This window comes from Dermatophagoides farinae, chromosome 8, assembly GCF_024713945.1.
Source record: "Dermatophagoides farinae isolate YC_2012a chromosome 8, ASM2471394v1, whole genome shotgun sequence".
Classification (NCBI taxonomy): domain Eukaryota; kingdom Metazoa; phylum Arthropoda; class Arachnida; order Sarcoptiformes; family Pyroglyphidae; genus Dermatophagoides; species Dermatophagoides farinae.
In genome coordinates, this window is record NC_134684.1 from 2,321,420 (window position 1) to 2,344,973 (window position 23,554).

At 29.3% G+C, this 23,554-nt stretch overlaps 1 protein-coding gene across 4 annotated transcripts in view; it reads left to right on the forward strand.

Moving 5' to 3' along the window:
* Nucleotides 1-23,554, forward strand: part of sick (sickie) — a 43,566-nt gene that overhangs the window by 17,261 nt on the left and 2,751 nt on the right. The window contains exons 6-14 of one of the 4 annotated variants that reach the window (XM_075733705.1): nt 274-497; nt 4,080-4,793; nt 4,869-5,333; nt 5,511-5,715; nt 5,800-6,108; nt 6,494-7,724; nt 8,557-8,655; nt 22,719-22,914; nt 23,224-23,421. In XM_075733705.1, coding sequence (XP_075589820.1) covers nt 274-497; nt 4,080-4,793; nt 4,869-5,333; nt 5,511-5,715; nt 5,800-6,108; nt 6,494-7,724; nt 8,557-8,655; nt 22,719-22,914; nt 23,224-23,421 — 3,641 coding nt within the window. Of the gene's footprint in view, nt 1-273; nt 498-3,665; nt 3,900-4,079; nt 4,794-4,868; nt 5,334-5,510; nt 5,716-5,799; nt 6,109-6,493; nt 7,725-8,556; nt 8,656-22,718; nt 22,915-23,223; nt 23,422-23,554 lie in introns of those variants that run through there. The other 3 variants (XM_075733704.1, XM_075733707.1, XM_075733706.1) reach the window with 3 other exon arrangements.

Genomic DNA, 23,554 nt, shown 5'->3' on the forward strand with positions numbered 1-23,554 from the left:
AATCTTTCGGTGTGGTCGCTAGAATGTTCTATATTTATAAAAATCATTACGGGTATGACCGATACCCGGCACTATTATATTAGGTTGTAGTGGCAAAGTTCGTTGTCCTGCCTTTGTTTGTGTGTGTGTGTGTGTGTGTCTGTTCATGTGGATTCTGCTCCTGGAACACACACACACACACATAAAAAAGATCAATAGCCTCGTCTTTTATTTTATATTCTGTTTTATTTAATCGATTTTTTTTTCTAAATTCTTTGTCCATAATATAAATAGATTGCCTAACCAGAATCATATCAACAATAATTTCACTGGTTCAGGAAATCATGGTAATAATCATAATAATAAGAACAATAATACAGCAACAACAACAACAAGTAAACTTGTTCAACCAACAATCAACAACAATAATAATAGTGGCAACAGTAGTAGTATACCAACCATTCCCAGTATCCAGCAGCAACAAAATAATCGAAAATCTTCATCAACTAATGCCAAAGGTTTGTATACTATTTTTAAATTTTTGTTTTCCATGACCATTTTCCATAATCTACATTATAATGTTTCATAAGATGCGCATAAGATCTGTGTGTGTGTGTGTGTGTGTGAAGCTAAACACTTTCAATCTTAATGATGATTGATAGGATTGAATCGATTTAATTTTTTGAATTACAATTCAATTTTTTTTTTCTATTGTACAAGTCTAATTAATCATATCATCGCCGATGGGCGTTCATGCATAAAATATCATCATGGTAATCTGGTTAATGGTCCGAATCAGATTGTCCGTGGGAATTTCCTTCACACACAAACACACACACACACACACACGTATATTGTAACTATTTCTGACAAACTTTGAAGTTAATTTTTTTTTCGTTTTCAATGCAAAAAAAAACCATATGGTCAGCGAATAAGAAAAATATTGTTCGGATAAAATGATTTTAATTATTTACATTGAATTGTGTGATTAATTATAGTTGAATTTGATTAAATTGCTGATTTGTGTAATGTGTAATTAATCATTGAGTTCGCTTGTCCTTATATCTAATGACAATGATATTACAATGAGATAACATTGGTTCGAAAAATTTTTTTTTTCATTTCGTTTTTTTGAAATAAAGAAGAAAATAGTTCGCTAAATTTGGAACTTTAATACACACACATACACATGGGTGTATTAAAGTATTTGTTTTTATTATGAATGATAAGTGCATAATTATGTTTGAAGCAAGATTCAATTGTTCCAATTATATATATTATTACACATTTGCATGTTAATAATGACAATAACACTAGTATCATTGATCATTCCCAATGAAGGCAATGCTTGCGAGATTTTTTCATTTTCATTTTCTTTTGTTTTTTTTTTGCAATTATTTTCAATTGTACATCTTTCGTAAATTCATTTCATTCATTCATTCAGTTATTTCATTTCATCATGATGGTAAAAACATTAAATTTGATCGATACACATAATTCTTGTCATTTCAATTGCATTTAAATACAAGGGATTTTCCAATTTCATGTGTGTGTGTGTATGATGTGATGTTTAGTTTCACTTTTTCTATTGCATCCTATCCGGTAAATTTTGTCTAGGTCTTTTTGGTTTTTTTTTCACTGCATTATCGACAAAAAAAAATAATAATAATTCTATGAATTGATCGCGCATGACAATCTACTGAATGGATACTGAATCCATGCCTGTATTTGGTTCGTCGGTTTTTTTTTGCGCGGCTAGACATATATATTGTTGTATAAATATCATTTGGGTGTTTGTGTTTGCGTGTGTGTGTGTGTGTGTGTGTATGTATCTGTGACCATAGATGCGACAGACTGGAACATGGTCTGAATCCATCAAATGATGAAGGATGATATACATTTAGGCGTGTCAAACATCATCATGTGGTTTTGTTGTTGTTGTTGTTGTTGTTGTATTCAGGGCACTTTACATTTGTTGTCATTGATTGTTAGACTTAATTTTATGTGGTGGATAGCTAGTAAAATGTTCTTTGTCATTTACCATTTTGCCATTTAATTGACAAAATGGTAAATGTCGTTGAATCCATCCAACAGTTCAAATTCATTGAATCATTTAAAACATTCGATTTTCCGATGTAAAAAAAACACATCATTTCATATTATCATGAATAAAGTGATTTTGTTCATTTTTCCTATGTGTGTGTGTGTGTGATCGGTGAAAATGGTCAACTATTCTATTCTATCTTGCATCCATCTAAACAAATTGATTCATTCATGATTTTTTTTTTGAATTATCATTATTATGATAATAAAAATGATATAATTTCAATCACATCAATCAATACAATCTTTGATAGAACAAATGAGATAATAGCAATGAGAATCACGTGTCAAAAAAAAACTGAATGAATGAATGAATGAATGAACTGCCCTGTTGTTTATTGAATTTCAATTTTCAAAAGAAAATTTTTTTTATCTTGGAACACTTATAAAGGCTGTCATTTTTGATTAAAAAAATAAAAAAAAAATAAAGAAAATCCGCTGTCATTCATTCATATTTTACATCAAATTTTTTTTTTCATTTGATTTGATTTTATTTGATTTGATCTGTCCAAATATGAACAAAATAAAGGCGTTACATTTGTTTTTCATTTTGATTTTCAGCCACCATCAATGGTGGATAACCAATTTTGACTATAATAATGTGAATTTATTCTTTGAAAATTTGACTATTTGAAATCGACATCTTCTTGTCAAAAAAATTAAGTTATAGTCAATATCTTGCACCGTTTTTTTGTTTGTTGTTTGTTGTTGTTGTTCGTGTGGCCTTTTTGTAAAAAAATTTCTACAACACACACACACACATCTACAAATATGAGCAAAATGGCAAAATGAAAAATTCGTTTACTTTTTTTTCCATTTCTTTTTCTCTACATTATTATGTTAGATTTACTCTCTGAATTAAATGTTCCACATTTTTGATCCACCATTGTGTGGTGGTTGTTTTTTTCTGTTTTTTTTATTTTTTTTTTTGCCATGAACATTCGAAAAAAAAATCGCGTAACAAATTCATTAACACACAAATGTTAAATGTTGTTCAACAAGTGAATATTTTGTTTGTGGGCCAGGTTTGTTTGAAATATTTTTTGTTTTTTTTTTCAGTGAGAGTTATTGTCGGTTTCCATTCAACCGCTTATCACAATATGTGATAATGGCGCCGAAATATCTGTTTGTATAAGAAGAGGTGCTAACAACGAATCCTTTTTCACTAATCAATTGATCCATCAATTGATTGATTCGGAAAAGAAGTGTCAAATTATTCACTTATAGTTATCATCAACATTTTTTTTTTTTTTGTTGCCTTGAAGTAATTGAATGATGAAAAAAAAGTAAAATGAAAATAAAGTATCCAATGAATGAATAAATGAATGTGATTTGATTATGAAACGATTTTTTTTCTCGCTGTTGCCATGACCCAAAGATCTGTGTCTATGTGTGTGTGTGTGTGTGTAAATTTCCGCATTTAATACAAATCATATCATATTATGTGTGTGTGTGTGTGTGGACACCTACACGTTTTTTTTATTTTGAATTCTCGTTATTTTTTTCCATCTTCATTGATCATTTAATATAGTTTTATATGTGTGTGTGTGTAGAAAGAGTATGAATTAAGTTAAAATAAATAATAGGAAAAAAAATGTCTTCAACTTGGACATCATCGATGTTAGATTTTTATTACAATTTATCATCATCATCATCATCACCTTCATCATCATTGATTTCGTTGTCCACCACCACCACCAGCAACAACATTTACCATTTTTGTCCACAACAACAATTACAATTACGATCACGATTTGATCATTCAGCACATCGTCGTGCTACATCACAGTATTTCATTCTCAATGATCTTCATGATGGTTTGTTTTTTATTGTCATTTCGAGATTATTGGTCATTTATTAAATCTTAATCATATATTTTTTATGTCTGATAAAAACAATCAAAAATAAATTAATTGTTTTCATTTCTATTTTTTTGTTTTCATCATCCGCTTTCCAATCGGTTCGATTACAAAATATTTCCGGATCTTTCGATCTAGTAACAACAACAAGTTCCTCAAATCTTCAACAACAATCAAATAATAATAATTCAACATCCAATATTACATCATCGACTGCTTTACCACAAATCAATCGAATACAGCAACAACATCATCATCATCATCATAATCATCATAATCGTACGACTACACCACCATCAGATAGATTTGTTTCATCAAACACTAATCATTCACGGCCATCACGTCCACAATCGACATCATCTATACCGCAGATTGGTAATCTATCTTCGGTAGTTAAACCTGCTGTTGTACCGACAAAAAAATCTACTTCATCAACAAATTCTCGAATCACAACAAAAAATTCAAAATCTTCTAGTGATAATGAAAGTGTAAAAAATAATAAAACAAAATCATCCAATGGTCTGAATAATTCGGTATCACGTTTGAATCCATCACAAAGTGAACTAAATCTTCGTAAATCAACGACTACAACTGTTCCCGGGAAAAGTGGACGACAGCTTCAATTACGTCGACTACCAACACCAACAACAACCACTAGTGGAAATTCAAATCAACCTAGACGGCCAATATCGACCATAATTGAATCATCGATACCTTCAATGATAACAATGATGACAACAAGTTGTCCAAGTAGTACAACAACAATTACCAATGGTATCACTACAACAATGATGAATCCACAGCAACAACAACAACAACAATCAACTATGAAACCAACGGCCACCGTAAAAGGTTAGCAAAGAAAAAAATTATTTGGCCTGATGTTTAATGTCTTTTTTATTGAATATATTTCATTTCACATAATAGCCATGGTGACGCCAATAATGTCTACAATTGATTCTCCGAATCATAAAATTGATAAACAAACTAAATGTCCACAAAAAGGAATAATATCATCTCGATCGACTGATTCAACACAATCTTTGAATTACAAGAATGATGTCAATTGTAGTAACAATGATCATCATATGAAAAACAATAACATCAATGGATCATCATTGTCGTTGAAAAAAGATACAAATGATATGGATTTACAATTATCATTGAAAAAGAAATCAAATATTAATAGACGTCAAAATTCATTAGGATCTACAAACAGTGTTGGCAATGGTGGTGGTGATAGTACAAGCGATGGTGATGGAAATATTAGTGAAGATATGGAAACACCACCCATTATTCCACCAGTAATGGAACGGCCTTTACAAACAATTTCCTATCTTAAATCCAATGCAAATGTTTCAACATCAAATTCGACTACAAACATTCAAAATGGTAATTTTCATTTGATCATCATCATCATCATCATCTGCAAATCAATTCAATTTCTTATCATTTTTCTATTGATTAGCTTATCATTCACTTAGATTTTCAAATTTAAACTAGTATTTTTCCATTGTTTATCTTATTGTCATATTTTTTTTTCTCTCTCTCTCCGTTCTTATCAATCAGTTGTTGTACAACCAAACATTGGTTCATCGAGGACGACCACACCGACGATCATGTATCGTAAACCGGAAAATCAACAAACCCATTATCAACGTACAGGACGATCACATTATGAACCATTATATTCAAATGGTACGATGAATGTTCCATCCAATATACATCGATTAAGTCAAGGTGCCGATTACTATGGTTCAGATAATGATGATAGGTAAGATGAAAAAAATTGTTGTTGTGTTTGAATTTGTTTTTCTAGATTTTCCATACACGATCCATATAAAAACCCCGAATTTAGTAATAATACGGTTGATTTTCATAGTGAACCAGAATCACCAATGAAAAATCATCTCAGTGATTCAACAACATTGCTAAATTTGCACGTTATTCGCCATTCATCATCATCATCATCATCATCAACGTCTGCAACAAAATCAACTAAACAGCAGCAACAGCAACAACAACAACAACAATTGAATTCTCGTACAGATATTGGTCGTGATGGATCCCAGAAAAACATGATCCGTTTGAAACATTCATTTTCAAATCATAATCATTCTAAAAATAGTAACAATATAATATCACATGGAACCACAAATAATCGAGGGTAAATCATAAATTTTCACTACGAAAAATAAAGCTGGCTGAATGTTTTTTTTTTTTTTTTTTTGACCATCTGTCCGATCCAAATTGTCAACATAATAATAATTATCATAATAAATTGCATTGCATTAACAAATTGCAACTTTCAAATAAATAATCACTGAAATGGTGTTTTTTCTGTTGTCTTTGTGGTCATAATAATAACTGTTACATTCCATATGTGTTATATATTTATAAGAACTAAAAATTCTTTTCACTCATGTCTAACATAAACACATTGCTTTTATTTTATTTGAATATTTATTATATAAATAATCAAACATATGCCAACCATATTGTACTAATCAATTTTTTCAATGTTTTTTTTTCTTCTCTTTTTTTTCCTATAGTTTTGAAGAGAGTAGTTCATTAAGTTCTGATACCGGTGGTGGTGGTGGTGGTGGTGGTATTTGTGGTGTTGCCAATTGCAACGGTGGTAATGGTAGCCATTGTTCGGATGTTAGTACAACAACAACAACGACAACATCCTCTTGTTCATCATCATTAGATCCTCGTGTTAATCATATGCCAAAATCGTCCATAAAATTCAATCAGAATCAACAAAATCGATCAAATTCTAGTCCAAACAAATCATTATCGAATTCAACTACTGAGCTTTATAAAACAATTTCACCACCACAACCAATAACAATGACTAAATTAATGGGTCAGTCTGGAACATTACCAATGAATAGTAGTGGTAGTGGTCATTATACGAAGAATAATAATATCACAAATAATCGTTCAAATATTGTAAATCAAAATCAACGATTTTTGAAAAGTTCAAAATTACGTTCACAAACATTGGCCAATGATGGATCGGTAATCTATTCAGATTCTGAATGTCAACAGCCACAAAATCATCAATCACAGTCTCGTTCAACATTTTCACTATACAAACTTCCAATCGGTCCACAATCATCAAACGTTAATAATTCGCAACAAGTCGGCAATCAATCAACAAATATGATCCAAAACACTACTAACTTTTGTTCATCATCAAAAGATGGCGGCCATTATAGTGAATTGATTTATTCAAACATACATAGCGGCAATAATAGTAGCCGTCCAACTACGGATACTGATTCAATTGATTCATTAAATACAATTGGTTCGGATCGAGCTTCATCAATTGCGTCACAATCAATTTATGGTGTACATCCATCATTGTCACATCATACAAACAACCATCATCATCATCATCATCATCCATTATCTAAACCAGGTGATTTAATTTGTGAATATGAATCTGTAAATCGTTTACGTGAAACTATGTCAGCATCACCAACATCGAATAAAATGTTTACAAATTCAAATGGTGTTTATTCGGATACAAATTCTGGTACAAGCGGTAATAATAATAATAATACAGCTCATATAGGCCGTAGTGGTTCATTTCGTCTTCCAGGAACATCAACTAATCATCATTTACCACCGATACCGGCTCATTTGAATAAAATCAAACAACAACAACAACAACAACAACTACAACATGATCAACAACATCTGCCGCCAACATCAGAACATTCAGCATCATCATTATCATTATTATCATCAAATTCATCGGCAATTTTTACAACGGTAAATAATAATTTTATTTTTTTTTTGGTCCAATAAAATCAATTGCATTGCCGAAAATAATTGTTTGTTTTCTTTTCCGACTTAATTGAATTGTCATTTTTTTTATCATAATGATAACCAGGTTAGGTTGTGTAGCTAACTATAATTATTACTATACCTCATAATGACAAGTACTTTCTGATCATTCGAATATCATTATTGAATCGAATGATTTGTGGCCTGCCTGTTTGTTGTTGATGTTGTTGTCAAAAATCTAATCAGTTTTGTTAATTAATAGAGATTATTGTGAAGAAAAAAATTATTACTTGAACATTTCATTTGACAGCCAACTACATTTGATGTATGTATGTGTGTTTAGGAAGATATAAAATAATAATATCACTATGGTGATGATGGTCGACCTCATTCTTCATCATAATCATCATCAATATGACCATCATCATCATCATCATCATCATTATCATTAATATGTTGGCATTTTTAACGATGTGAACTTGAAATTTTGGTTTTTGCCACTTTTTTTTGAACTCATCATATTCTGAATGAAAATAGACTAAAAGAAGAGAGAAAAAAAGGGTTAATACACACACTCATACACACATTGTTATGGAGGCTGTGAATGTTCCTGAATTTTTTTTTCCTTTCACATTATTTTGCTTTGTCATTATGGCCATAGAATAGAATAGAAATTCGATTGCACTAGATTGTGAATAAGAAGAAGAAGAAGAACAGAAAAAAATTGTCATAATTTAACAACAAAAAAAATAAAATTAATTTTTTTTCCACTTGTCATTTTATTCTTTCACTCGCACACACACACACACAATTGTAGCCCGAAGAGAAATACATACATGAAATTCGACGTTTACGGCGAGAATTGGATCAAGCAAATGAAAAAATCTACACACTTACATCACAATTGACGGCAAACGTAAGTGTCACCTTTTGTTATATCAAATTTTTTTTTTGTTCATTATTATTGTTGTTGTTACCTCGATTTTTAAAAAAAAAAATAAGAAAAAAAATTGAATTCAATGAAAAAACGAAAAATTTCTTGACCATTTTTTTCCAATGATTATGATGATGATGATGATGATGAAATTTTTTTTTCTGGGCCATCTCATCAATAAAAATCATAGCAGCAGGTGTGTGCATATTAGATGAAGGCTTGTGTGTGTGTGTGTATGTCCGATTCGATTACTTTATCTGAATATTATATTATATTAAAAATCAAAAAAGCTAATTCATCACCCATATATTTACTTGATATTAAAATACCTGATATAAATTATGTAGTAACAGAAACAGAAAATGTTTTCCATTGGACATTGGTTGTAATCAAATTTGATTTTGGATAATGATGATGTTATATAGATGATGGTATAAATACAAAAAAAAACATTTCTGGTCTATCATCATCCTACAGATTCAGGTGGAAATTTTTTTTTTCATTTTTTTTCTGGTTGATTACTGATCAACTCATTCATCATAGAGATGCAGAAAAAAAACTGGTTTTTTTTCTGTCAAATTTACGTTTTTGAGTGGAAAAGAATGAAAAAACATTCATGTAAATAAACGAAAAAAAAAAATTTTTTTTTGTCTGTTTAATTTTTTGCAATTAAAATTCCAATCATTTCTTCCTGTATTTATATCAGTTTCGTTTTTCTCCCCCCACAACCAGAAAAGACATTTTAATGGACATTTGAATTTTTTTTCTGATGGTCAATCATTTTCTTTTCAATGTATGTTAGCATTTGATGATCGATTTCAAATCATTAAAAATTTTGTAATTGATTTTCTATTTATGGAATATCAATTATTTTGGATTCGATTTTTCTTTGATTCAATTACGATTTGAATTGAAATGGAGTGGCTGAATGAATGCATTTTTTTTTGCTACAAATTTTTTTTTCACATTGTAATCTAATCTAATCATGTTATTTTGTGTTTGTGTGTGTGTGTGTGTGCATGGTTAAAACTTGAAATGTTGAATTCCGATTCATCACAAAATGTCAGTTGCTTGAAGGTTTCATTTTTTTTTCTAATCCTAAAACCTGATTGAATGAATTCACCGGCATCTTTCTTCATTGTGTTTTGTTTCCAAATTGATAGGATTCTTTTTTTTGCTCCACTTTTTCTCATTGAAAGTGATGGAAAATTGAATTGAAAATTTTTGTTCATTTTTCATGATTCTCTCATATTAATTTCAAATCAAATTGCCAAAGGATTAAAATGACAAAACAATCAAAAAAAAATGTGGATTTTGATCTTGTCAGAAACAAATTTATGACATGAATGGATTTGAATTTATATTAGTAGAATTATGATTAAGTTAAGATGAAATGTTTTTTTTTCGTTGAAAACTTTTTTTTTACACCTCTATTTCACTGTTTATGTGAATATATTTATACATTAATTTGATCCCAATGGTTAGTTAGTTTTTCTTGCCATCAGGTAGTAAACATATGATGGCCATCCATGTATCTATCATCATCATCAGGGATGTAATGTTGATTATCATGATGATGATGATTATGCGTGTGTGTGCGTATAGGTTGCTTTACATTTTTTTTTGCACACCTTGATTTTGATTTTGATTTTGATTTTTTTTCATCTACCAATCCATCCATCGGTTGACCTGGTTGATTCTCTATTTCTATGTGATTTTGATGTTTGTTCACAAAATTTGATTATGATGTGTGGATGATGTTCATAAGCCGGATCAATTCATCATCCGGTGAATTAAATTTTTTTTTTTCTTCTCTCATGTTGAAATTTCAAATTATAATTTATTCCGTTTATTTGTTTGAATATTCGTTAAATATCTTCAAGTTTTAAAGATCAACAAGTGATTTTTTTTCTCAAGTTGTTTGTTTGTTTGTTTTTATAGTGAAAATCATCATTCTCAATATATCATATCATTTTTAAATTTCGCGCACAATACACACACACACGCATACAAACAACTGAGATGAGACTAGATTAATGAATCAAATATAAAAAAAAACCATATCCATGCATAAATTAGTGCACAGCAGCCAAATTCGATTGTCGATTCAATGACAATTTGACCAATTTTCTTAACTTTAGTCTTCAATCTCTAACTCATTATTATTACCATTGTTGTTGTTGTTGTTGTTGTTTTTCGTTTCTTGTTAACTAACCGTTGATTTGTCAATGATTATTCTCATATCCATTTGTTTTTTGTTTTTTTTTTTGCTGATGGTGATAATAATGATCATGATGATGATGATGATGATGATGATAATGATGATCATTTGATTCGATATTTACAGGAAACGTATGTAGAAACACAATTCGTTTATTTTTCATTTTGTCCTAGTTTTTTTTCCTTTTGTTTTCACAAATTATGTATACCTGTGTGTGTGTGTGTGTGTGTGTCAATTCATTTTATCCTAGATCATTCATCTCTGTTTGCGTGTGTGTGTTTACTACCTGATAACCGAATCTAGTTTTGCTTCATGCATGTGTTGATTTTTTTAGTTTAATTTTCAATCCAATTAACTTTTTTTTTGTTTGTTTGTTGTCTTTTACCTCATCATTGATCTTTTATTTGTTTGATGATGATGATGATGATGGCAATTATTATAATGATGATTAAAATCATCATCATCATCATCATTAGCAATCGAAAAGATTTTTTTTTTCTTCAATCGGTTTATGTTTGAGGTGTTTTAAATGTTTTTCGTTTTAAAATTTTTTTTTTTTCATCTAACCATGGCATTGTGAAAAGATTTTTTTTTCTCTCCCCGTAATGGTGGTAAACGGTCAAATATATTGATTTTGAGTTAATAGAAAAAAAAGATGTTTTCTGCGTCCATTTTAAATCCTCTTTAATTATCTTTAATTCATTCGATATTGAATAATAATAAGATGGTTGATTGATTGAATCCTACATTCAAATAATTTCTCTTTTTCATTTTTTTTTTCATTATTGATTTTAGTTTCAGTAAACAAAAAAAACAAACAAAAATGTAATTGACTAGTAAGTGTTGGAATTATTTAGACAGACAGATGTTTTACACCTGGCTAGTGGTCAAGTCAAGTTTGTTTGTGTTTGTGTGTGTGTGTAACGATTATGTTCAAAGTTCAAATGTGTTCTCATTGAATTTTTTTTCAATTTTTTGTTGTTGTTGTTGTTTGAAATTTTTGTCCATATAGAATTTGAAAATCAATCAACAAAACAAAACAAAAAATTTATTCGACTTATCTTGCCATATTTATATATTGATTTTATTATGTTCGTGTATATATGGTGTATTACGCCATAATAATCAACTACTATGTAATCAATTAATCACTGACACATATGTGTCTTGTGAACAATTGAATTCACAAAATTTTCTTTTGGCACGATCCACAGAAGAAAAATAAAAACACGATTAATTTGATTCAATTTCACAATTCTCATAGGATTATTGTGGTATCTATTTTTATCAAAGATAAATTTATTTGTAGATAACTTTTTCGATCTTGATAGTGATTTTTTCTGTTTTGTTTTGTTTTGTTTGGCTGGAAAAAAAATATATTACCACATCATAGTTTTATCAGTGTTAATCTCATTGGATTTTGAATGTGAATGAATGTGAAATTTTTCTCTCTTTTTTTTTCCTCCTTGTAACAAATATTTCCATAATGATTAAATACAGTGGATAACTTGGTTATATAATAATGATGATAAAGCCACAGCTAATGATTAGATGATTTGAGGATTTTTACCATTTTTTTTTTGCTGTCATCTTGCTTCCTATTCACAATTGTCATCCATCAATGGTTCATTCGATTTACATTCATTTAATATAACAATGGAAACTTGATGCTAACAGAGTAGTATATACCACGAATATTATCGTTCCTATTTCATTCATGGTATGAATGGTTTTTTCTTTCACATCCAAAATCCGCTTTATGGTAAATTCAATAATAATTTTTTTTCTTCTTCATCAGGTACATTTCAATTGTCAATTGTTTTATGGATTATGGATATTCATTTTTGTTGTGTTCATTCTATTTGACAATCATTAATAATCGTTATTCTAATATACCACATTGTAGAATTTTTTTAAATTCCATTCCATAAATATATATGAATCGAATCTTGAATAATATCCATAAATTTCTGTACATCTTATCAATGGTTGGATTTAAAAAGGATGGATCACCATCTTGATTTGATTTGATTGTAATGGAAAAAGAAATTGAGAACTCTTTTTTTCTACATTATTGTTGTTGTTGTTATTGTTGTTGTTGTTGTTGTTGTTGGTGTTGGTGTTGATGATGTGCTATTGATGTTGGCCCCATTATAAAAAAAAACGGTTTTTGTTATCCGGTAAATATATTTTCATATATAAAAAGCTTTTCAACATCATCAACACATTTATTTTCAATGATGATGATGATGATGATGATCAAAACAAAAAAAATTTTTTTTTCATCGTTTACTGCTCTAATAGCCTCATTATTTTATTTTTTTTTCATCAATCCATTACAATTACATTAAATCTTTGTTCATTCATTCATTCAAACAAAACATTACGAATAGAGTAATTTGACAAGAATGATGAAAGCCAAATGTCATCATCATCATCAATACATTGATATGAAACAAAAAAAAAAAAAATAACAAACCTCCCACCATTCTGGTCACATTGTTGTTGTTGTTGTTTTCTAGTATCATTTTAGCACCAGTGAATAACTTGTTGAATGGTTTTTCTTTTCTTTTCACAAAATTTTTTTGTATTTTTTTTTCTGATAATGACACCTGTCATTATGCACAACCATTTTTTTTTTTTTGCCACCAACATTGTTAACATTTTTTCTTTTTTTTTTTTTTTTACTCGATTGATTCAAATTATTGCCTGTTTTTTTCTGTGAATATAAATCATCGTTCTATATATAATAATCATAATGATTGTTATTGTTATTGTCACATAGATTTGTCAATTTGTTCGTTCAAATACTTGTGTGTGTGTGTGTGTGTGTGGGGAAAAAAATAGATCACACACACACACACGCTCATTCATACAAGATAATCATCATAGTATTTTATATGAATTTATTCAAATCTCGATACAACAACAACAACAACAAAAAAAATGATGACAAGAATCAAATGATTAATCATCATCTTCTTCTACTTTTTTTTACAGCAAATTGAATAATAATCATTTCAAATCACGATTGATTCCAATGAACTTGATGATGTCGTGCTTGGCAGTGTTATCGATTCAATAAATAGAATATCCAGAAAAATAAAAATTGCTAAATTCAAATTCATTCATCAATTGATTTATGGCTGCTGCCATCAAACAGCAAAAAAAAAACAAAAACAAAAATCAATTGAAACAACCAAAATACTATAGTTATTTTTTTCTGGTTGTTTTCAATTTAACACCGTCAATCTTTTTATTTATTTTTTTTTTTGCTGGTGGTGATCGTTATTTTTTTTCCAATTTGACCGACTTTTTTTCACGAAAAAAAAAATAAATATATTTGGAGCTTCTAAATATATATAAGAAGAAAAATAACTGATAAAATTTTTTTTTTCTCTTGGTGGTATACAGTATTATTGAATTGCCAAACATCGATTTCGATGATGATATGGTGGCGGTGATTGAAAAACGAGTTTTTTTTTGTCTTTCATGTGAAAATGTCTTATTTTACACTGTTGTAGTTTGATTTTCATCAGACACACACAAACACACACACACCTGTATCATCATCATCATCATCTTTATACAAAAGGCAATCGACATTTGTTATTTTATTTTTTATTTGGTAATAGAAATTGATGATAGAAATAGAAAGTGGCCATTTTTTTCCTAGTAGTTTTGAAAATCAAAAAAAAAAATTTTACTTTTTTTTGGAAAAAAAAGTGAAAATAATCAGTCCAATCTCTTTCAAACTACTTACCAGTTATGTAGGAAAATCTCGTGTGTTGTGCTTTATTTCACGAATTTATGTTTGAAAAAAGTTTGCAATCCAATTGACACATAACGAGAGAGTGAAGAAATGAAAAATCAAAAAACAACAACAACAAACCATCATCTGAAAGATTCACAGAATGATAAGCAAAACGAAATGAACAAAAATAAAATAAAAAAAAAATCAGAAATAAATAAGATACAAAAAAAACTTTTTAATGTTTTCATTCAATGATGTCAATAATATGATGATGATGATGATGATTGTAATACATCAGCAATATACATGATTAGATCTTTCAACGCTAAAATAATGTCTCTCGGTGTGTGAAAGAAAATCGAAAAATCCGATGTCAAATTCACTTTCATTTCGTTGTCATTTTGGAACCGAATTTTTTTTTCACTTGTCATCCCAATTTATTCATCGTGGGAAACTTGTATTTCCTATGACGATGACGATAATAATCATCTTCTTACTCGATTATATAACAAAAAAAATAATCAAAAATATGAAACTATCCAAATCAAATGGCATTTGTTTTCGTTTGTTTTTTTTCCACAACCGAGAATTATCGTTTTTTGTTTGAGAATCCGATTGTTTGCTTTTAAGTGCAACAACAACCACAATAACAACGAAAATCTTTTAATGAATAATGGGCAAAATTCCATCAAAATCAAGAAATAAATTTCTTTTCAAAATTCACATCCTTGAACGAATGGTATTTGAGTTTTTAAATTTTAAACTCTAGAAAAAAAAAACAATAAACATAATGACCATCACATTAAAACTATAGTCTGATCTGTTTGTTTTATTGTTTTTTTTGTTTTTGTTTGGAAAAAAGTGACCAAAAAAAAAATTGTTTGGTTGAACAATCATCAGTTTGTGTCTAAACTTGGAACATTATCATCATTGATAACGTTATTGTGCCGTAAATCACCTTGACGTTTTTACAATTTACTGATGTTATAATTAATTTATTTACTGGCTATTCACTAGTAGTTGCATATATGGATATTTCTGGCAATTTTTTTTTTTTGCTATTTTTCATATATGTTTTCATATCATAATAATTGTATATATAAAGGAGAACAAAAAATAAGAAAAAAATGTTGCACATTCTTAAAATAGAAAAAAGTCGAAAATTTTTCACAGTTGTCCAATTTTTTTTTTGTTTTTTTGTTTTTACTGTTTTCCATTTTTTCGCCCTATTTCTTTTGATGATGATCAATTTATTTCTGTGGCAAATTACCATGGATGATGATGATGATGATGATGATTAGGACCAATCGATTTAATCTATGGCGTCAATTTGTTTTTTAAAAAAGAATTAATTGATTGCCAATCAAATTGATATGAGTGTCGATCAATTTTATTTTTTTTTCAATCATCAATGTACACCAATAGGTATGTTAATGAATTTTCCATAATAAAATTCCTTTAATATCCAAAAAAAAAACGCCCAAAGGAGATCAAATCAACAGGTTGTTGTTGCTGTAGTTGTTATTGTTGTTTCTAATTTGTTGATTCTAATAAATCTTTTAGCGGGATTTTCTTTATCAACGATAATAATGATGATGATGATGATGGTTGCTTTACAAAACCGGCTAAACAATTTACTTGAAAATGATGTTGATGTTAATGTTAATGATAATGATGATGGCTCTTACACAATATATTATCAATTTAATTAATTACATTGACCGACGCCAACACTGCCATCGAATGAAAAAAAAAGAAGAAAGAAAACTGGTATTGTAATCTTCTTTCAAGGATTTGATCTTTTTTTTTTGGCAATAAATTTTTTTTTTCATCAAAAAATACCCAATATTATAACCAGATTATTGTAGCAGTGAATCAGTTCAATTGATTGAATGTAAATTTTACAATTTTAAATGTATTTAAACTAAACAATTGAAATAGATAAAAAAAATATGCAAATTTTCTGGTTGAAAAAAAAAATTTAAATCAACTCAAATCATCATTATTATTCAACAATCATAATAATAATCATCATCATCATCATCTCTTCTTTGTTCCTGATGTCAGTGTTTGCGTGTGTGTGTGTGTATGTTTATGCTATTCCATAAAATTCACTGTTCCAGATCGTGTCATTGCATTTTGTTGGCTTTTGCTTTTACATTCCACGTTTGATTGTTACTGCCGTTGTTGTTGTTGTTGTTGTTGTTTTTAATGTTTAATGTTCCGAAAATAGTCAAATATATCAAATATCTATCTAGTAAAAAAAAACGTAACGAAATTATATGGACATTGTTATTTAATGACGATCCGATACGTATCATCATAACAACAACAACAACAACAAAAAAACAACAAGATCCAATCGTATTTTTTTTATCTCTTTCCATGATATGGTGATGATATCGTATGTTTTCCTTTGGATCAAAGATAGACAGACAGACAAACAAACAAAACAAAACAAAACGAAACTAAACAAAACAAAACGAAACGAAACTAAACAAAAATAACGAAAATAAATAAAAAAAAAATTTCATGCCATGGACCACTATGAAGACGGTAAATTGTCCAAACAAGATTCAATTCGTTTGGAATGTATTTTAATGGTAAAATTAAAAACAAACTTTTTTTTTATACATACCATGTCAAAATGGCATCACTAAATTGAATATATTTATTTATTTTTTTCATGAAAAAAAACATTTTCTGTTTTCGGTTTTGTTTTAAACAAATTTCTAAATATAATATGATGATGACCAAAAAAAAAAAAAAAAATCAAGAATCTCAATGATCATTCGATTGGAGAGAAAAAAAATGATTATTTTATTGATTAAAATTGGTTTATTCGGACACACATGCACACGCACACACATACAAACAAAACCTACGCTACATAATTTTGGGTTTTTCATCATCATCATCATGATATCATTTCCATTTTGATTCGATTATGAATATCATAATATTTTGTATGATTCAACCATTTGGTGATTGGTGATGAACACGCGAAATTTGGTTTTTTTTTTGATTCGCATGCTTACATTTATAACATTTACAACGTGACCTCGTGTCATCATATAATTATCATATTTTTTTTTATTTTTTTTTTTTTGGATATGAAAACCAGTTCATTGAATGAATATACAATTTTCTATCGTGTTTGATTAGTATTGGTGTGTGTGTGTGTGTGTGTGTGTGTGTGTGTGTGTGTGTACGTACACCACCCTGTTTGTGTGTTTTTTTTTTTTTTTTAATTTTACTCTGATTTCTATGATCACAATATTAAAGATTATTATTATAACCATCATAATAATTTTGAAACGAAATTTTTTTTTGTTTTGTTTCACACCAAACAAAAGCAAAAAAAAAAATTTGTAAATGAAGCAAAAAACTGATTCTTTGATTTTTATTTTTCACCATCAAAGGCGTTTACCATTGATTTGTAAACAAAAAAAAAACATTATGGAATTTGTGATTCGATCGTATGGTTCATTAGCACAAAACAGGTTTTTTTTTGTTTATTATCCATTGAACCTGTCGGATTTGAATGGAATTAACCGATATAAACAGAATATATATTATATGCTTATCTTGCTTATCTGTTTCTATAATGAAAAAGGGTTATTTTACATCACAAGTGAAAGTAACTGCTGATGATTATTAATCTACATATATCACAAACGTACATCTTAAATGTATGGGATTTTTTTTCAAATGTTCAAGCTATCTATACTTGAGAATCTCATCATGATTCGTATGATGATGATGATGATCATCATCATCATTATATAACCATCAAAATTATTATTACCACAACAAACCATCATCATCATAATCATTCATCAGTGAACATGATGATGATGATGATGATGATTAGGACCTGAAAAGGAGAAACTTTCCTTTTCGATCATTTAATTTTGCTCTCCTTTTCGAATATTTCATTTCGTTCCATTTGTATTTATATTGGTTTCATTATTATTATATGGATGGATAGAAAAAAAAATCTGGAATGAACCAAAAAAAAAAAAAAAAACAACATAGGTTCAATCTTGTTTTAGTTCGATTGCTGCCTAGGTTTCTCTTTTTCTCTTTATCAAGCTAATAATATAGATTTGGCTTCTCTCAATTTCATTTCATTTTTTTGATTGAATTTGTTGCAAACAAACCATGTGATGCATGTATTACTATAGAGTACGACCGATACTGTGTGTGTGTGTGTCAGTGTAGGTTTTCATTTGCTATAACAGCAAACCAACCAACAAGATAAAAACAAAAAGTGGAGAATAATAAAATTCATATATAAACTTATCGAATGAAAAGAGAAAACACCTATACGAACAAACCATAGTATTGCTATGCAATTTTTTTTTCTTTTTTTTTGATGTTGATAGTCGACATCATCGAATGTTTTGAAAAGTTATGTCGAGAGAAACATTGAAATGAGAATTTGTGTATGTGTGAGAGAGAGAGAGATAAGCAAACGATGATGGTGGTGAAGACATCGTCGAATATTTATTTCTGTTTTTTTGTGGGCAATTTGTTTTAGTTGGATTTTTTTGTTCTCCTCTGTATTTTATCTGTTCAGCTTGTGACGGGTTTTTTTTACATCGATATTCCCGTCCAGTTTTTTGTTTTCTCTTGTCAAGTTTTTTTTTTGTTCAGTGTTCATGAACAATTTGTTCGTATCGGTTGATAGTGTGTATTTGTCTGTTGTGTCTGTGTGTGTGTGTTTTTTGTTTGTTTGTTTGTTTGTTTGAATAAAAATGTAGTTTATTCAATTCTGTTCATTCAATCAAACAATGCCAAAGTCAAATATTTTTGATCAAACATGATTGGTGTGTGTGTGTGTGTGTGTACGGTAGTTTGTACAAATACAATGATCAATTCATAATAAATTGTTGATCTCATTATATATAATCATCTCATCGATGAAATAAATCAAACTAAATGAATGAACATGTCTTTATATTGTACATTACCACGACGTAATCGTCGTTCATCAACATCGATAATTTCATCGGTCAATCCAACGTTATTGATCACAAACATTCGTGATAATGCGAATATTATGATGAATAATGATCTGTTATCATCACGTGGATGGATTTGTGGTGGCCTTGTATCATCGACAACATCTTTTGCTAAACCACAATCATTTTCAACAAACACTACTAATGATATATCATCATCATCATCAATGATACCGCCAAGACCTTATGGTAATGTTGGTGAACAATCTTGTAATGGACATTCGATTGAAACAGGATCGATAATGGCTCCAATATCACCACAATCCGATTATCTTAATTTCTATAATACATTAAATTACAAAAATCAAGATTCATTGTGTTCAAATCAAACATCATTGCCAACATCAACTAGTTTTAATGGCCACTTATCATCATGGACATCTTTCAATGATCATTATTATTCATCTCGTGTTGAGAATCATAATTTTCATCCAATAGCCATAACACCACCAACTGAAACATCAGATACAGTGACATTTACTGAATCTGTCACATCAACATTCGATGAATATTCATCCAATTCAGGACCATCAACAAAATTATATTATGCTTGTGATTCAATACAACTTCCATCACAATCATCATCGAATAATAATAATAAATCATCGTTGACTAGACCACGAACTATGCCCAATTTTTATGGCACAATCGATGAAGATGGATTGGATCCAGATGATGACGAAGATGAAGATGAAGAAGATCTACAAAGTTCAAATGAAGATTTTATTACAGGAGCTTCTGTTGATGCATACGGTTGTTCTGTTGAAGATATAACTGAAGTAGATGAAGATCAAGATAGTGAAGAAGATTATTTCGATGAATTAGAACGACAACAACGTGAACGTGTAGCTCGAATGTTTGATCTTAGTATTCCATCGAATTCTAAAAGCCATCATAATCATAATCATCATCATCATCATCATCATACAGGAACGAACATTTTGTCCTTTAATCGTTACTCATCATTTCGTTCACGTTCTAGACAAAGTCTTCGAAATCTTTCTATGCGTTTAAGTAAATTTTATCGTCCAAAAATTCTATCATCATCATCATCATCATTTGTCGATGATGAAAAATTTCGAAACAACAATAATCGAGCAACAACAACAACACAAACATCAACACCTTTATTAAACTCACGTAAAAACAATTACTTTTGTTATCGACCAACAATAACAAATGATTATGTTGAAGATCAATCATCATCGTTGCCTACATCCGCATTCAATGGAAAAAACAATCATGACAAGAACAACAAGATAAAACGACGATTACAAGAAAATTTTAACCATCATAATAGATTGAAAACATTTTGGAAGGATAAAATCTGGAGAGAATTTCTTATGTTGAAATCATCATGGAATTCGACAACTTCATCATCACCATCATCATCGACATTGCCTTCAATGATAAATTCGCGTGTAGGTGTTCGAAGAAATTCCATCAATGACTTTAATTATCGTCATCAAAAATGTTCGACAATCATCGATAATCATAAATTAGCAAACGGTATGCAGCAACAAACACATACATTATCAACACCATCAACAACGTCATCATCATCATCATCATCATCATCAACAACATCATCATCGTTTTCATCGCCATTGAATCGTTATTTCGAACGTTATTTTTCATCCTCTCGTTTTGCCAGTATGAGAGAACGTATATCGATGAAAAAGTTTCGTTCGATAAATCGATCAAATATTTCACTGCAACCAAATTATAATTGTTCAACAATGGTTATCAATGGTAATAATCTATATGATAATCAAAATGTACATCATTCTTCATCATCATCATCATTGATGAAGATGATGGCAAATGGTCAACGATCGAATATTAATGATACGTTTCGATTGCAACCACAACAACCGGAAAAATCGTCAATGACTGCCGGTATTATTAAAAAACGCCCATTGTCCATGACATATGATCTTGTTAGATTTACGAAACCGATCGAAACAAACGATGATGATGATGATGATGATGAAACTATGAATTCAACACAACAACAGCAAAACCAGCACAACGATCATAATAATGAGAATAAACAACAACAACAGCAGCAGCAGCAGCAACACCGATATCTCCATGGCAGTCAAGATAAGGTTGTTGACAGGTTGCAAAACAAAAAAAAATATTCAATTTTGTGTGACCACCACAGAGAACACACACACACACACACAGCGAACGACCAGCATGTTTGTGAACAAATAATTTTAATTATGGGAATTTCAGCTCATTTTTTTTTAATTTCCAATTATAATGAACAGAAAGTAATCTGGCTTGAACTTGAAATGAAAGATTCCCCTAAATGAATGAATGAATGAATTTATTTATAGTTTTGTTTTGTTTTTGAAACGATAATCAAATCATTGTTCGATCAATATTCAAAGAACATTAATGATTGTTGTATCGTCATGGCCAGGAATATATTTAAAATGATCCAAATGAACCATATCAAAAATGGATTTTTGATCTCTGTTGTCATTAACTGTCAACAACAACAACAAGTGTCTGTTGTGTTTATCGTTCAGATAGACAGAAAAATGAATGATTTCATTCATACTTGATTTTTTTTTATTATTATTATTATTCAAGCCATTTTGAATATATCTAAATGAATTTCAAGTAGTAGCGTACAGTTTAAATCAGTTCAAATACCAAATGTATAAAAAAAAACAATCATTAGAAAACATTATGATTTATTGAATTTGGTCAAAATTGGTGTATTTGTTTTACTATGTAAATATTATTGTTGTTTTCCATTGTTGAATATATATGCATCATAAACCGATGGCCTATTTTGGTCAATATAGGCATACCTGTTGACCGGTGATTTCTTTTTTTTTACCTTGAAAATATTACGACTATCCTTAGAGATTTAACAGCTTATATCAGTAATGTTAGGTCAAAATTTTATGTTTTTTTTTCTTTTTTGATTGTTTTATTTATTCTATTTTCAGTTTTTTTTTCGATATATACTAATTTTTTTTCTTCTCATTCATTCATTTATTTATTTATATCAATAAATATTTAGGCACATATGGTAGCCGCATTCGAACAATCATTATCATCGATGACCACACGTTTACAACAATTATCATCAACAAGTGAACTTAAAGATTGTGAATTGGAACGTTTACGTAAAACGATTGATGTACTTAAAAAACAAGGTGGATCATTGGTTGGACATGCAAAATCGGCAACAATCATGAATCCACTTGGTATCAATGGTAACGATGGTTATAATTCAATGATTCAGATATTATCTAAATATAAAGAAAAAAATTCTCATGCTGTGAATGGTGACGGCGTTGATGATGTCGACAATGATGATGATGATGATGATGATGATCTTTCTAACGATTTGATGAATGATGGCGATGATTTGATCACGGTGGACAAGCACGATCAACAAAACAATCACGCCCAATCAAATCAACATCATCGTCATCATCATGGTCATCGTTCGTTGAAGAATGCTAAAAATTTACTAATTCGTCGACATACATTTAATAATTCACTTGTTAACAATATAAAAGCAACCACTAATGCTTATTGCTCTTCCTTTTCCACCACTTTGAAAACTTCATCATTACAACGAAATCCTAAAAATCTTAACCATAATCTTTCTACTAAATCTTCTTTATCAATTTCTCCTTCTCCTATCCGTATTAACGATACTAATCATAATTTAACTAATGATACAACAGTTTTGGCTACTGGCCACATTATTGATGGTATATTTTTCTATTCGTTAATGTTTTTTCTTGTTTTGTTTTCCATTCAGCTTATTCCTTATTTCATTGCTGTTTTTATCACAAACAAATTTTTTTTTTTATTTCACAAAAATCCATATTTTATTTTATTTTA